Source organism: Podarcis pityusensis (genome assembly GCF_964106645.2).
Source record: "Podarcis pityusensis genome assembly, chromosome: 1".
In the NCBI taxonomy this organism is placed as follows: Eukaryota; Metazoa; Chordata; class Lepidosauria; order Squamata; family Lacertidae; genus Podarcis; species Podarcis pityusensis.
Genome location: NC_138028.1, coordinates 73,840,654 through 73,855,964, shown reverse-complemented (window position 1 = coordinate 73,855,964; position 15,311 = coordinate 73,840,654). Strand labels below are relative to the sequence as shown.

Here is a 15,311-nt window from a genome sequence, read left to right as displayed (position 1 = left end):
TTAAATAAAGGTCATATTTCGGATGACGCGAAGTGCTTTCTTTTTAACTCTCTATATAAGAATATCATTAACTGGAAAAAAGTAGTACTGTTTAATAGTAAGGAAAGATATCCCTTGTTATCAACAAACTCATTCTTAAGTAGTTAGCTCTGTCATAATTTTGGGCATAGTCATGTTTGTTTGTTTGTTTGTTTGTTTAGGTAAATGAACAGGGTCCCCGCAAAGGGTTGTGTACAGAGCCCTAAAAACAGAAATTCACCCTGGTAACCACCATTCCCCTTTCAGTGGTGGCAGTGCTTTTATATCCAGGTCCTATTTATGAGCTTTTCATGGGTATCCAGCTGTCCCCTGTGAGAACAGGATGCTGGGCTCTTCAGTGAAGATCCTCCACAGTGTAAGCTTTAAAAAACAACAAATACTGCAATTTATTTTTATTATTTGGTTAGGCATCTGAGTTCAAGGAGAAATCAGAGCAGGTCTCTCTTAAGTATATGCTTGTAATTATTCTATTTGCATATGCTCTGCTTTGTGGTCTACTAGCCATTCTAAGATGGAAGGGTGGGTTAGAATCAGGCAACTCAGTGTCTTGACCCTTGAGCTGCCTCAGCTTCCTCTCATATTTGGCCAGAGAAGCTGCTGATTCTAAGAAGCTGCAGACTCTATTAACAAAAGACAAGAGTTCCACAGGTCTGCACAAGAATACTCTTAAAAATGCATTCCCCCACCAAACACTTTAACCCAGATGAACATTTTAAGAAATGGCCCAGGGCTGGTGTTGGTGCAAATAGGCATATAAATCCATATTAACATGGAATCAAATGATGGGATTTTGAAGGGAGGGGGAGGATTTCCCAATCCTTGGTTGACAAACCTATTGTACAAGGAGTGTTCGAGCCGTGAATTTGGTACTTTTCAGCTGACACAATGCGACGCTGCTCATTCATACTCTTACCACGAGAGCCTGGGAGCTGTCTGCTCAGTCAAATGTCCTTTCCTGACTCCCAGACAGAAATGGCTCAGCAACTTCCATTTCTGACAACTTGTAGCTGGGTCAATACTGCTGGAGATGTAACTGTAGCACTGTATGATCTCCAATGACAAATTAATGATAATAATGATAATAATGATAATAATGTCTGCATCACTAAAGCTTTTGTGACCTACCAAGGAAAACACTGATTTATGTTTTGGATTTAGATTCTACTGTCTGCCAACATTTCAGTGTTTTTACATAAGTAAGAGTTGTGCGACACATGGAAATACTTATGCATGGAGGCGGTAAATCAGAGGTCACCAACATGGTGCCCACCAGCACCTGCTATGGTGCCTGTGAAAGGTCTCAAGAAATATCCTCTCAAAACTCCACAGTGCCTCAGAGACTGCTTGGTCTTCCAGCTCAGTACCTGTTTGAATTGGCTTAACCTCGCCTGCAATGAATACCCCCTTCCAAACAATTCCCACATGTCACTGAAGGCCAGAACTAAATACCCTTCCACCCTTCCGTTCTGAACCCAAGAGAGGTGCAAAGAGTTTCTCTCTCTCAGCAAAGCATGGAGGTGGCTGGTGGGGGTTTCTTTTCCTTTTCTTCATTGGGAGCCTCAAAGGCTGAAAAGCTGCAAAAAGCAATGCACAAAAGATGAAACGCCTGAAAAGATGCAATGGCAACACCTAGTCTCCCCCAAGCGTCATTGTTCCATATTCTCTTCCTTGGAAGATTAACACCTACCTCCAAAAATTAAAAATAATACTATCTGACAGCTCCCATGAAGTTAGCCATCATTTTGTGTCACAGTGTAAATGTGGAGCAGGACTCACACCGTGTGGATTCCCTTTAAGAGCAGCTTAGCAAAGAGCACGGACATTCCTCTCATGAAAGGAAAATCTATTCTCTGCACAGCTGTGCCAGCCGCTTATCCAAATCAACCTGCTGGCCCACTATTAATTCCAGCAGCCTGTTCCAATGGCACTTCCAGGGAAGTGGTGCGACATCACCCAGCACCCTCAGTGAGTCATACATCTGATAAGGGTCACATCACACTTCCTCCCTTGTGATTAAATCAACAACAACAACAACACAAAGTAACCAGACAGGATATGGAGCTCAGGGGTAGCTGAGCGGGCAGTTTTCAAGATGCAGAGAAAGGGCTGGTTTTCTCCTGCCACGTTGTCCGGGGTGATGAATAGCCTCCAGCTCCATGAGGCTTCTAATCTCTAGTGAAGGAAATGTGCAACTGTTTACCACACCTCTGCAGAGTCCAGGAGTCTGCAGCATCATATTCAGAGATAACGGCAAATGAACTGCACTGACATGATATTAAATCCATGAATCAACCACCCCTTTCCTCGTGACCTCAAAGCAACGAGAGAGAAAGGAGCCCTGGCGTAAATGAATGCAATATGAAGATAGGCATTTGTTATCAGCATTGGGATGGCATCGGTGCTGAGGGCAGATAAGCAAATGGCAACTTTCATGCACCACTGAGGCCATCTATCAGGAGGCAGAGTGAGGCGATAAGACAGATGCTTCGTGGGTGGGTGGGGAACAGACCATGGCGGTGAGGTATTGGAGAACAGAGATGGGTGAGCTATGTGGTCTGCCATACATTACTTAAGTCAGGTGTGTGGGGAACCTTTGGCCCTCCAGATGCTGCCAAACAACAAGTCCCATCATCCCTGGCCACTGTCCATGCTTACAGGGGCATTGTAGAGGCATGATGGGCATTGTAGTTCAACAATGGGGTGGGGGGGTGGGAACAAAGGTTCCCCTCTACTGTCATAAGCTAGTCTGCTGCCCTCAGGTTGGATGGAGGACGCTATGCCATCACCAGTGTTGAAGCAAATTAAACTCTCAGTCTAGTTGGCTTCTGTTTGTGGGAGAGGGGAGGGTACCTCCTTGTCCTTTGCCTCAGGTGGCAAAATACCTTGGACCAGCCTTGTCATCTGTCCACAGGGAGTGAGAGCCAAACAGTGTAGAGAGTAAGATGCCTGCTGCTCATATGGTCTCTCAGCGTTAATATACAAATGCAGAAAACGGATTTATTAATCCATCCCAAGCTTTTTCACCCCTCTGCACTAACTGCTATAATAAAGCCAACAAAACAAATAAGTCAATGATACATAAATATTCACACACATATTCATGTTGCAATAAATTACAAATGGGGGAACATAAAAGCAGAAGGGCATAATAAACCCATTGAGATTAATGCTATCATTTTTTCCTAGCAGCATAGCCATGTAAAACCAGAGAGGCTTTGCCATTCTTAAAGGAATGGGCTTTTTGGGGGTGGGGAATCACACCCCAGCACTGCTGAGGATCAAGCACAGAGCCCCACCTAACAATCTCTCCTGCTGACAATTTGGGTTTCCTCTCTCACAGCAAGGCAGGAAGCAGCTCATTTGATTCCTAGTGCAAAAAACAAACAAACCCATATTTCACCTGTGCCAACATGCCTTTTGTTAGTTCATGTTGGATAAGTACATTAATCTTGGTTCTTTGAATGGTTCGACACATGGTCATCTTTTTAAAAATGAATGCAGTCTGACACATGGATGCATGAATGTATCCAACAAAAGCGGGCTAGAAGAGTAAGGTTATACTGCAGGAAAGAGCTGGGTAGGTCTACTCCAGCAATCCCCCCTCACCAGTCTAAAAAGCAAATATGCGGTCTTCAGGGATATGAATGGAAAATAATCACTTTCAAGGGCACATATTGCAGCCATGACACCAGGTCATATACACACCTAAGAAACCTGCAGAACCTTCATCCAGGTGAATGCAAGTCAGAACTTGGCTTATTATATGAACACAAAGCAGTTAATAAGCAAGGAAAAGCCACCTAGATAACATTATTGATCTTGGCTTCCATGCAGGTCCCTGTTGTAAGAGATTTGGTAATCTTAGATAAGACAAAGTGCCTCTGAACACCCAGAACTTTGAAGATGTTGCACCACCCACTGAACCCTTCACTTCCTTTAGCAATTCTGATAAGAAAGGAAAACCTTGTCCATTGAACAGGTCAGCTGCTTTCAGTCAAGAGTAAACCAAAGAAGTGTGAAATGTTGACACAAGCTCATGTCTAGCTAGTCTAATGCAACACAAGTAATCTGAGGTCTCAGAGTACTCCACAGGAAAACTCTCTTTCTGACAACCAGCAGTTTCAGCACTCACTTTCCTCCAAGCTGTTAATTAAATAAGTGACTTAGTAATTCACGGGTGGGAAAATCCTCTTATTTCAGCCTTTCACTTGAACAGTCGTGTATCAGTGCAATATCAAACAGGTTGGTCAGCTTTTTACAAATATGCACAGAGCATGAAGAATTTAATCTGCTACAATGAAAGACAGAAATGGTTTAAGGCAAAGGCTCAGAGAGATTATTTACTCTTGCCCCCATCAATGATGCTCTGGAACTGAAAATATTATTGTGCCAATTTTGTATGCCTGGGTCCTGGAAGAAAGGAAGCAGGCAGCGTCACTGCAAAGGAAAAATGTGGGATTCAGTGCTGCCAAACATCTGCAATCTTATTTTGAGTCCCATGATTATAGGAGTCTTGGAGGCTGTTACCCTCCGATAAAATCAGAGATGTGTAGTTAGCAACTTATATTTTATTGGGTCAACTTCCAAGAAGTTGTGCATTCCCATCAACTGAATACACTGGACAAGCAAGAGAGAGAGAGAAAGATTCCCTTGCTTTATCTCCCCATCTTTCTTAACTTTAAAAAAAATGCAATTTTTTGGGAGGCCTCATGTATATTGTTGCAAACTGTTATGGAGGCTCTTTAGAAGCCAAAAAAGGCAAGACAGAAATGTTTCTATACCTAAATAAGTTCTCTGTGTTTGTAGTACTATGGATCTATCACCCTCCTCTTCCATCTCTAAGCCTTAAAAAAAAAAATCACAGGTGGTAAAAGTATTTGAAACTGTATTGTTAGGGCCTGTTACATGGCAAGTAATGAGGCAGTTCATGTACCAAGAACGACACCTTAGATATGCTGCCTGTAGGGTTGTCATCCCTTTGCTTGCTCATTTTCTTGGTTAATTTCAGATCACAGCAATGCTGACTGTTAATTACAAACGCCGCTTATCTTCCTGAGGTGCCAATCGCAGTCTGGTTCATACCCAAGGTGAAAGAGAAAGCACAACAAACGGCCAGCTATCCAGGAGCCTTTCCTTGACTCACTTTAATCCTGTAAATAAATCCAAGTCTGAGGTGGCTTGCTCTCTCTGAGAAGGGTGTATGCGTGTCATGTTTTAATAATAATAATAATAATAATAATTTATTATTTATACCCCGCCATCTGGCTGGACTTCCCCAGCTTCCAACAAAATATTAAAATACAGTAATCCATCAAACATTAAAAGCTTCCCTAAACAGGGCTGCCTTCAGATGTCTTCTAAAAGTCTGGTAGTTGTTGTTCTCTTTGACATCCGGAGGGAGGGCGTTCCACAGGGCGGGTGCCACTACCAAGAAGGCCCTCTGCCTGGTTCCCTGTAACTTGGCTTCTCGCAGAGAGGGAACCGCCAAAAGGCCCTCAGCGGTAGACCTCAGTGTCCGGGTAGAACAATGGGGGTGGAGACGCTCCTTCAGTTATGGATGTTATGGATGGCAGACGACCAGCTCAAAAGTATCAGGGTGCCCAAGGCAGATGATGAAAGCGGATTCCAAATGCAGGGATTCATCTTCCTCGTTCTTTACTGCTATCAACCAGCAGTCCAGACAAAGACTCAAAAAGGCATCTTACCTTTCAAGTGAATTCTGCTGGATTCAGGGAGTGATGCATGGTGGGCCACAAACAATCTTTGCCCAAGTTTATGTGCACTGGTAATATATATATGAGCCCTGACCTAGACACCCGTAATCCATGTGGATGTCAGGCTCTCATCACAGATCTGGTCCAAAACTTTTCTTTCCATGCACCACCCTCAGAACACTGTTGCTCCTCTACTGCATTGCTATAGTTGACAGACATGCCACTAGAGCAGTTGTTTCCAGAGCCTCATTTTTGGGGTACCCAATTCCAAACCCCTTCTGTACAGAAGATGGCAGAACATGGAGAGCAGAAGGCCTTGCTTGAGCACTCCTCTCTTTCACAGGCAATTACTGATTTCGGCAAGGTGCTTTAAGATAAGATCAGCCAAGAGCATTTGAGAAAGTGTAACTGCATTGCCACCTTTGCTATACAAGAGAGGCGAAGAACCCTTTTTTCTATCATCACAGATCGTATTCCCTTGAGGAATCTGTCAGTGGTCACATGCTGGCAAGGGGCCAAGCCAAGTCAGAGCAAAACTGGGCAGGGACCCACCCCTTCTCTCTCTCTAATTTCATAACCTTTTTATTGGGAGGTAACCAAGTACCAAGGATGAGCAGTCTGTGAAGCATACAGTTGGATCCCCTCCCCCTGTAAATGCCACACTGAAACTTGGTTCACCTGCCAAACTGCTTAAATCATGTCCTAAAAAAACACAACTGCCAACAACCATTAGGTCTGGCTAAGTCTACCACTGGCTCGGTTATGAATCTTAATTGCTCAGTTGTTAGGCAAAGACCTGACTTCTTCTGACATTCCATCACTCCCCCGGTAAATCCCAAACTGTAACAAAATGCGCTTAAAAATAGCAACATGCTCTGCCTATGTTGGCCCCGAACAGCCCACGTATAAAGCATTAGTAACATTTGGCCTCAGATCTGAAAGATGTTTTCATTATTTTCCTCGGGTTGCATTCCAAGATCTCCCAATTTATATTCACTCTGTATTTCAAGGCACTGAGGAGGTTTATTTTTACTGCACCATGACATGAAATAACTGGAGGGGAGGAAGGGGGAGAAACTTGTATTTTAAAAATAACCAAAAGGGTCACCACTTTCCAAAGACAGAGCCTAACAATACATGTAACAAATTCACTTTAAATACAAAGGTATTAGAACAACAAACAGGCCTCTCCGGCTGCTTTCTCAATATAAGCCACCACTGGACAATAACTTCAAGAAAATCAAATTTGCTGTGACAGCACAGAAAACAAAAGAAGGCTGCAAAGCATAGCAAAGAAAATTAAAACTAAATCCCTTGTTGCTGTGTAATTATGGTTTTTTTTAAAAAAAAATGCTAGCATTTAGTTTATTTTTAACCCACTGAATAAACTAACAGGCCTTATGTAGCTGAATTGCCTTCAGCATTTTACAAACTGTAATTCTGCAAGACCTCAGATACAATAAGTATCTGACAGATTTGCAAACATGCTGCTGAAGAATCTTTCAAACACAAACAAACAAACCTGTTATTGCCATCACCTTTAGCTACATAGGCAGCTGACAAGGCTACTTGATGCAGGAATGGGCGTCGGGGATGCAGCATTTTAAGCATCTGAAAACCATGAGATTCCCTGCACTTTAAGAATGGGACTCTTCTTGTTCCATTCACTGAGGACAGAACACATGGTGGCTGCTACACAGTGTCTCCGGGTTCTTGCTTACATGGCCACCGTTGTCCTCTTAGGGATTTTTGTGAACTGAAACATTTTTGGTGCACTTTGTCTCCCCCACTTTTTTTTTAAATCAAATCTCCTAAAATGATCTGAACATCCGTGTCCGTTTTCTAATTTGAGAGGACCTTTTAGTAAATCCCACTAATAACGGAGAGGGGGGGGTTTCGGGTCTCACCTCTTTAAAACGGGGAATCCCCGTATGTAACGCCTAAATACGGGCTGAAACCTTCGCTCCATTAAGGGCGATGTTGTTGTTTTTAGGAGGAAAATATATCCATCCCTCATCTGTCGTCCCACGAGCGATGCAAAACGCCGTGTTGCGCCCGTCTCCCCACCACCCAGCCCAGCCATTGTGCGCCAGGAGAGGGCTCGATTCCTCCGCCTGGAGAGGCTGAAGACGCGCCACCCCCCCCCCCCACACACATCCACACATTCGGGCGCGCACGTTGCTGGGCAAACCGAAAACATGTCGTCGTCCTGCTTCTTCGCCTTACCTCCTCCTCAGCGCGCAGACAGCAGCAGCCCGAGAGCCCCCGCGCCCCAATTCCTGCCGGCGAGCCGAACAGCAGCGCGCGCCCCGCGTCGCCAAGAAGCAGCTCCTCCTCACCATAGTCAAAAGTTCCCCGGGAAGCATCGCCCCGGCGCGTCGCTCATGGTCGCCTTCTTCCACAACGCGACCGCGTCCCCGAAGCTGCCGTGGGCTCGAGGCCGCCGCCGCCTCCTCCTCCTCCTCCCGCGCCGCCAAGTGTCACTTTCCCCAAACCGCTGCCATGCGCCGCGCTGCCCGGGGAGGAGGTGGTGCCCCTGGCGCGCACCCGCCGCGCCCGCCTCTCTCTTGCTCCGCTGCTTTCTGGCGCCCTCGCAGCCAAGAGCCCTCGAGGGCCCGGAGCGCGGCAGCCAGCCTCGGCAAGCGTCCCTCCTGGGTCCCGGTTTCCAGGGCCGGCGGCGGCAGGCAGAGGCAGGCAACAAAGCAACAGATCCGGGGAGGGCGGGGGGAGAAAGAAAAGCTTTGCCACTCCAAAGCAGGACAGCTGTTTCACCGAGTCTCTGCAGCAGGAAATGCCACAAGACTTATATCCAACCACATCAGGAAGAGAGAGCGAGAGAGACAGAGAGAGACACAGAGAGAAAGAGGGGTGGGGTGGCGTATAAAATCCGGGAAGGATTAATTCAGTTCGGGATCGGATTTGGTTTGTAGTTTGTGTGTGCGCGCGCCCGCGCGTGTTCGACGTCTTCCTGGTTTTGCTGGCTAATACAAGAGGCAACAGGGGAGAGCACAGTGCCAGAGTGAAGCTACGTTTAGCCGGGAGTAGCACAGAACGTCTCCATATACTGAAGGATTGTGATTATGATTATTGTTATTATTATTATTATTATTACTACTACTACCAGAGATTGCCCCTCCCCCAGAATTTGTGGCTCTCTTTCTGTTTCTCTTTCAGATGCTTTCAACAGAGCAGAAAATAGGAGAGCGGACTTGGGCAGCCAAAGAGCCTGCTACCCCCTGCTGGACGGCCAGCGTCCAAATACTGGCCTTCAATTAAAATGATGAAACCATGGAGGGGAAATGAAGGCGGCATAAGCAGAAAGCTCTAGGCACAAGGGGAAGCAGCAGGGGAGAGAATAATCCTGTTGATGGTGATATATCACTGTCTTCTTCTTTTTAAGTGTTTTCAAAGGTGGCACAAGATGAAGCTGTTCTCAGATCTAGTCCTGGACAGTGCTTGGATGGAAAGTTAATTGAAGACCATATTTAATCCACTCTGAGCAACGTGCAAGAAGAGTGGGATAGAAATGCAACATATTGCATACGTGTGCAAATCCCTTTGCTAGATTTGTGTAGTTGTCACTTTTTGTGTGTGTCACCTCATGGTTCTCTGGATGCCTTTAACAGCAGTTTAAATGGAACAAACTAACCAACAGAGCTTTACAGTATTGATAGAATCATTATGCCCAGCTATAATTTCTCTGGGAAAAGGACATTTGTAATGAGCTTCCCCCAGTGAAAAGGTCCATCTGCTCTGAGAACCTGGAGGACGAGTTGGTGTCCAGATTAATTTTCTTTATGCCCCTTTGTTTAAGCTGCATTATAGCTAGACATGGCTATATACCGTATACATGACAAATGTATATTAGTTATTTAAAAAGTGACAAATGCCTGCTTCCTGTTCTTGGGATCTGATGTCAGAACTTTAATGCACTCTGGAGACTAAAGGCATCACACCTGTACTCACGTATTTTCTGTCACCTGTAAATCATAACAGCAGTGCTGGCATCCACTACGTGGACAGGGTGTGTGCATTGACTTTGTGGCAGTCCACTAATCTGTAGGCTAAGATGCAAATCAATTGATCACAGTCATTTCTACTGTGATCTATCTCTGGAATTGGCTCCAATTTAGCAACATCTTGTCTAGTGAAGCAACCAGGAGCAGGGTGGGCAGATAGATGGAATGGACTTTCCCTCTGCCCCAGGACCCATCACCAGTAGCAATAGTCAAGCAAGACCAAATAGTAAAGTTCTCTGCACAAAACCCGCTGGATGGATCTGCCTGAAATTTGGCAGACTTAATCTACTGTGGCAAACCTAGACAGCACCTTAAAAAGCAGCGACATCACCTTGCTGACAAAGGTCCGTATAGTAAAAGCTGTGGTTTTCCCAGTAGTGATGCATGGAAGTGAGAGCTGGACCATAAAGAAGGCTGATCGCCGAAGAATTGATGCTTTTGAATTATGGTGCTGGAGGAGATTCTTGAGTGTCCCATGGACTGCAAGAAGATCAAACGTATCCATTCTTAAGGAAGTCAGCCTTGAGTGCTCACTGGAAGGACAGATCGTGAAGCTGAGGCTCCAATACTTTGGCCACCTCATGAGAAGAGAAGACTCCCTGGAAAGGACCCTGATGTTGGGAAAGATGGAGGGCACAAGGAGAAGGGGATGACAGAGGACGAGATGGTTGGACAGTGTTCTCGAAGCTACCAGCATGAGTTTGACCAAACTGTGGGAGGCAGTGAAAGACAGGAGTGCCTGGCATGCTCTGGTCCATGGGGTCACGAAGAGTCGGACACGACTAAACAACAACAATCTACTGTGGAGGGACTCATTTGCCTACAAATTTCATACACTTGTGCTAAAAGGAGAAAGAAGTTAAAGCTGTTTTTAGATCCCCCACTATAGGGAATGGGGATAAAACAGAGCTTCAGATTTAACAGATCAGATTTGGACCTCAATAAAAAGTTACAATGAAGTGACAAAGAACAGATCTGAAACAGATTAGGCTGCTTCCAAACACCAGAGATAAAAATACAAGGTGAGTCTTGTGGCTGCTACAGACCCATAGCGCTCTCTCTCTCTCTCTCTCTCTCTCTCTCTCTCTCTCTCTCTCTCTCTCCCTCTCTGGGATTTTGTTCTCTTGGTGCTTGTCCCTCTTTCCTACACCCTGTCAGATAGTATACGGTACTCTGTTGGCTGCACACCCTGCCTCCCCCTCTTCCCCTTGGTCTGTTGTTTTTTCTGTTGTTGCACCCCTTCTCATTGCTTCCATTCAACCCTGCAAGATCTGGAAATGAGGTTGCGCAGAAATTCTCAGACCCAATCTATTTATTTACATATGTATTTTCCCCATCCTTCAACTATAAAAGATTTCCTACAGCAGCTAACAATTAAAGCCATCAATGTAAAACCACATTCACCTCCCTAAAACAATTCACCAACAGAACATCATATACCTGGTACCAAAAAGATAACAGAGTGGGTGGCTGATGAGCCTCTCTGGGGAAGGAATTCCAACAGAGGGCCACTGCTACCAAAATAATCCCAAACCAGGGTCACCACTTACCTAGAGATGGGCCTCAAAAGATGGTCCAGGCAGGTTCATGTGCAAAGAAGTCAAACAGGAGGTTCCCTGGTCCTAAGCCTTGATTCCTCCACCTGCCACATGATAATGGGCTTGCAGACCAGGCAGGGGTCCCCCAGGCTTACAGACCTGGATAAATTGTCCCTTTACATCCACACATGCTTGGGCCCTATCCCATGATAAAATAAATATAATTTTCTGGGAGGCAGTTATAAAAATAAATTGCATCAAACCATTGTTTTACTTTTTGATCATTTCTGAACAGAAGAGCCAACGTTCTTAACCAGTCGCCACTCAGAAATAAATATCTTCTTTCTATGACTTTTTAAATCTCATTATATATGTGGATCATGTTGGTCACACTCTTCCCAAATGGTCAGGAGTAAATGCATACTTTAAAAATGCAGTTTGTTTTCAAACTGTATCCTACATATTAACACTATCAAAAAATACTAAAAGGATTCCCATAAGTTATAACCTGACACTAACAGGCCAATCTTATACATGCTTACTCAGGAGTACAAAGGAGGAGAAACTTGGTAGGTTCAGATTGTGAACAATACACAATCCGAAGCACAGCTGTCCTTCTAAATTTGCACTCATCTGAATTTTGTGTTGAAGTTTTCCAACCAAACAATGAGTGCAAAAATACATAAATTGTGGGAAAGCATGCACATAATGCATGTATTAGTGGGGGGGGGGGTCGGCTTGCAAAAGTGTGCATATCAGGCAAAATTGCATACAAAATGTGTATATTAAGAGAAATGCACACTTAAGTGCTAATGAACTTTCATGAGGATTTTAAAAACAAATTGCAAACTGATGAAGAAATGTGCAGAAGTCAATTTAAGACTGGGGAAAAAATAGAAATTGAGAGACACTAAAATTGACAGATGTATTGATCTGCTTCCAGACTGTTGCTATTTTTGGTTAGAATTTAATCACAAACCTGCTTCTTCAAAATATGAGATTTTTTTATGATTAGGAAAGTAGCAGGAAAAGTGTGGTATAACACTTGGTGTGATGCAGTGTCTCTTAACCTCCCCACAAACAAATTGGAAAGAAGGCTCAGTAATAAACATGTCATCTGCAAGTACCCTAAGTCTAATTGAGCGCAATGGAGCTTACTCCCAACTAGGTTACTGGGTGTAGGATTGCAATATAAGGCAGCCCCATAAGGTAGTCCAACTTGACTAAGTTGTTTTGCCTTCTGCAAATTTTAAATTTTAGCTCTGCAATTTCAGTCTAAGCACTGGGCAAACTTAGAGACATTTGAAGGAAACCACTGTTGTAAATTAGTTTTGACTTTTCCCCTCTCCTGGAATAAGCAGCAATCATATATGTCATATTAAAGGATGAAGAGAAAAGCCAGGTATGACTGCAGAAAATAATGAAACTGTAAAAGTAATCAAATGATGAATCATATGAAAAAGGGATCAAAGGACTTCAATACCACACTTGTATCAGTATAACTGACATGAAGAGATCTCTGCAACCACAACTCTATTGATTAAACAATCTATTGGTAGTCAGTTAATTAAAATACTTTGCAATAGGTTTCGCGGCTGTTCATGCAGTGAAAAGTATAATAGTTCAATAAATCAAGTGGATTACAAATACAGCAGCCTCCCAGCTACCCCCCGCCATGCAATACAGTTCTTAATGGAACAAAACCTTGTATTTCTACCTTTAAATGTTTTCGGATGAACTTATTGGCTAAAACGCTTAAAGGCATCATTCAAGCAAAGTGGATGTTTTGTAAAAGGTATGGATACGTGCCTCTTCTGAGCTCACAAGCCAAGTGAAATCTGACCTTCCTTGTTGGTTTATTTTAGCCTTCAGAAAACATATAGTGGTATCTTGGTCTCTTAATTGCGAACTTGCTGCAGCTCTCAGGTGTCAAGGGAAGGAGGAAAAAAGCCACAAACAACCTTCCAGTGTCCCCAGAGAGAGCAGTTGACATAAGCCAGCTCCCTAAGGAGATGTAGCAGTTTTTGTCTGCTTAAGACAAAGGCAGCAGTTAAAAAGTATGGCTTAAAATAGGTCATACAAGCCACACAGAATTGAACAAACAAGTAGAAGCCAAGGCTTCACACCCACACACCATATATTTAAAGCACAGGGCTTCCCCCACAGATTCCTGAGGTCTGTAGTTTACCCCTCGCAGTGTTATGGTTCCTGGCACACTTGACAATGGTTCCCGGGATTCTTTTGGGGAAGTGTATGGTCTGCACACAGCCTTACAGGGGATACAACATCAAAGAACAGCACAGCTGCCCATCTCCAATATTGAAAATAAACACAATGCTTTTCTACCCAACTTCAGGTGTTATGCGCAAGTTTTTATTCAACATGTGGGAGTCAGTGATGACAAGTGTGCCGGCTCTGCCGCCATCACCATTCCTGAGATCTTCCAACTTATAGAAGAAGAAGAAAGTCTTTAGTGGAGAACCTTTTATATCCATGATGGTTCACCACAGCTTTTAGAACCTTCTGGAACACACAGGGAGCTGCCACAGATACAAAAGACTCCTTTGCTGCAGAACTTTGCCTTCCTGCGTTGAACCAAAGGCGAACTGTTGCGGGAGCTTTGCTAATGCCATCTTGATAGTCAAGATAACCTCAGAATTAATTGATAATTGTTGTAGTAATGAGCTCATATATGTTTACATCCACTTGCTTTGATAAAAGCTAATTGGCCTGCTTTGATGCTATCCTTATCTGTGGGCTTGGGGGGTTGGGCTCTGAGCCCAGAAAAGGGAGCTAACTATCTAAGATTTGGGTATTTGCCACCAATGATGCCCTCATCTCGTCAGGTGGAGAGATGGGAAGTCCTGGCCAAACTGACATATGCTACTTTGTGTATAAAGAATGTATGACTGTCTGCTTGTGTGTGGACAAGCCATCTCCTTGCTGCGGTGTCCGTCCCATGTCTGCAAAGGCTAGGAGACCTGGCAGGTGGCTTTGCTGTAAGTTCACACCCATCTTTAATACAACACAAGAACCGATCACTCTGGCGTGGTGGAACAGACACAGAAAGAACCACCTCTGAAACAGGCCAGAAACAGACTGAGCCATCCATCCCTACTTGAGGGTGTCTTCCCTAGCAGGAACCAAAGTAGATGATAAAGGTTCAACATGGTACACTTACTCCTAGTATTTGGTATCTTATTGCAGTGAAACTAAGGTCTAATTACATTTGGCAGTACCTTTATACTGAATTACTAGTCAAATTATGTCTTGTGTCCTTTCCTTTCCTAAATCTCCTGAATAGCAACACCCTTTATGCAGGTAGTCCTATTCATTCTGATTTTCCATGCACATCATAACTTTTTGATTTATGAACTTGGAACTGTCACCCAGGAGATGTGTGGCACCCCCCCCCCCCGGTGAAAGAATGAGATAGTAAATGGTATGCCAATAGCACTATAATAACAATGAATCATACAATACAGGGTGGAAGTGCTTCCAAATCATTATTAGATATATTTGTTCATATATATATTACAACTTACTTTATTATTATTTAGGCACAAAGCCAAATCATCCATAGTAGAGTATGACACCTTTCGCATCTTTTATGCTCAGCCCATAAATCTTCTGCCTTCTTTTGGGATCAAGTTAAGTATCTGCTTGACTATTATAATTAATCTTCAGCCTGCCAGAATACTGCTGTCCTGACTCATGAGCAGAACAGTTGCCAATGGGAATTGGAAGCGCTCAAGAAGACAAAACTTTAAATATTAGTCATTCCTGCCTAGGCTGAAGGGCAATGGTGGCCCATCTGTGCAGGAGAAGGGGGATTTCTGTGTTATTATTCATTTTGACTTTTTTCTCCAATAAACAGCTGTGCATATGATTGAGCAAAGCCTTTGCCACAATTTCTATGAAGAAACATATATATATATATATATATATATATATATAACCCCTTCATGTGCGTTGTCACCAGCATAGCAAGAATTAATATA

The 15,311-nt window shown here is 43.9% G+C and overlaps 1 protein-coding gene across 2 annotated transcripts in view; it reads right to left on the bottom strand.

Annotated features, from left to right (window-relative positions):
* OSBPL5 (oxysterol binding protein like 5) overlaps positions 1-8,620 on the bottom strand; it is a 126,887-nt gene extending 118,267 nt beyond the window's left edge. The window contains exon 1 of one of the 2 annotated variants that reach the window (XM_081001118.1): positions 8,093-8,620. In XM_081001118.1, coding sequence (XP_080857244.1) covers positions 8,093-8,119 — 27 coding nt within the window. In that variant the 5' untranslated portion in view covers positions 8,120-8,620. Of the gene's footprint in view, positions 1-7,979 lie in introns of both variants that reach the window. The other variant, XM_081001119.1, reaches the window with a different exon arrangement.
* Positions 8,621-15,311: the final 6,691 nt, after the last annotated feature.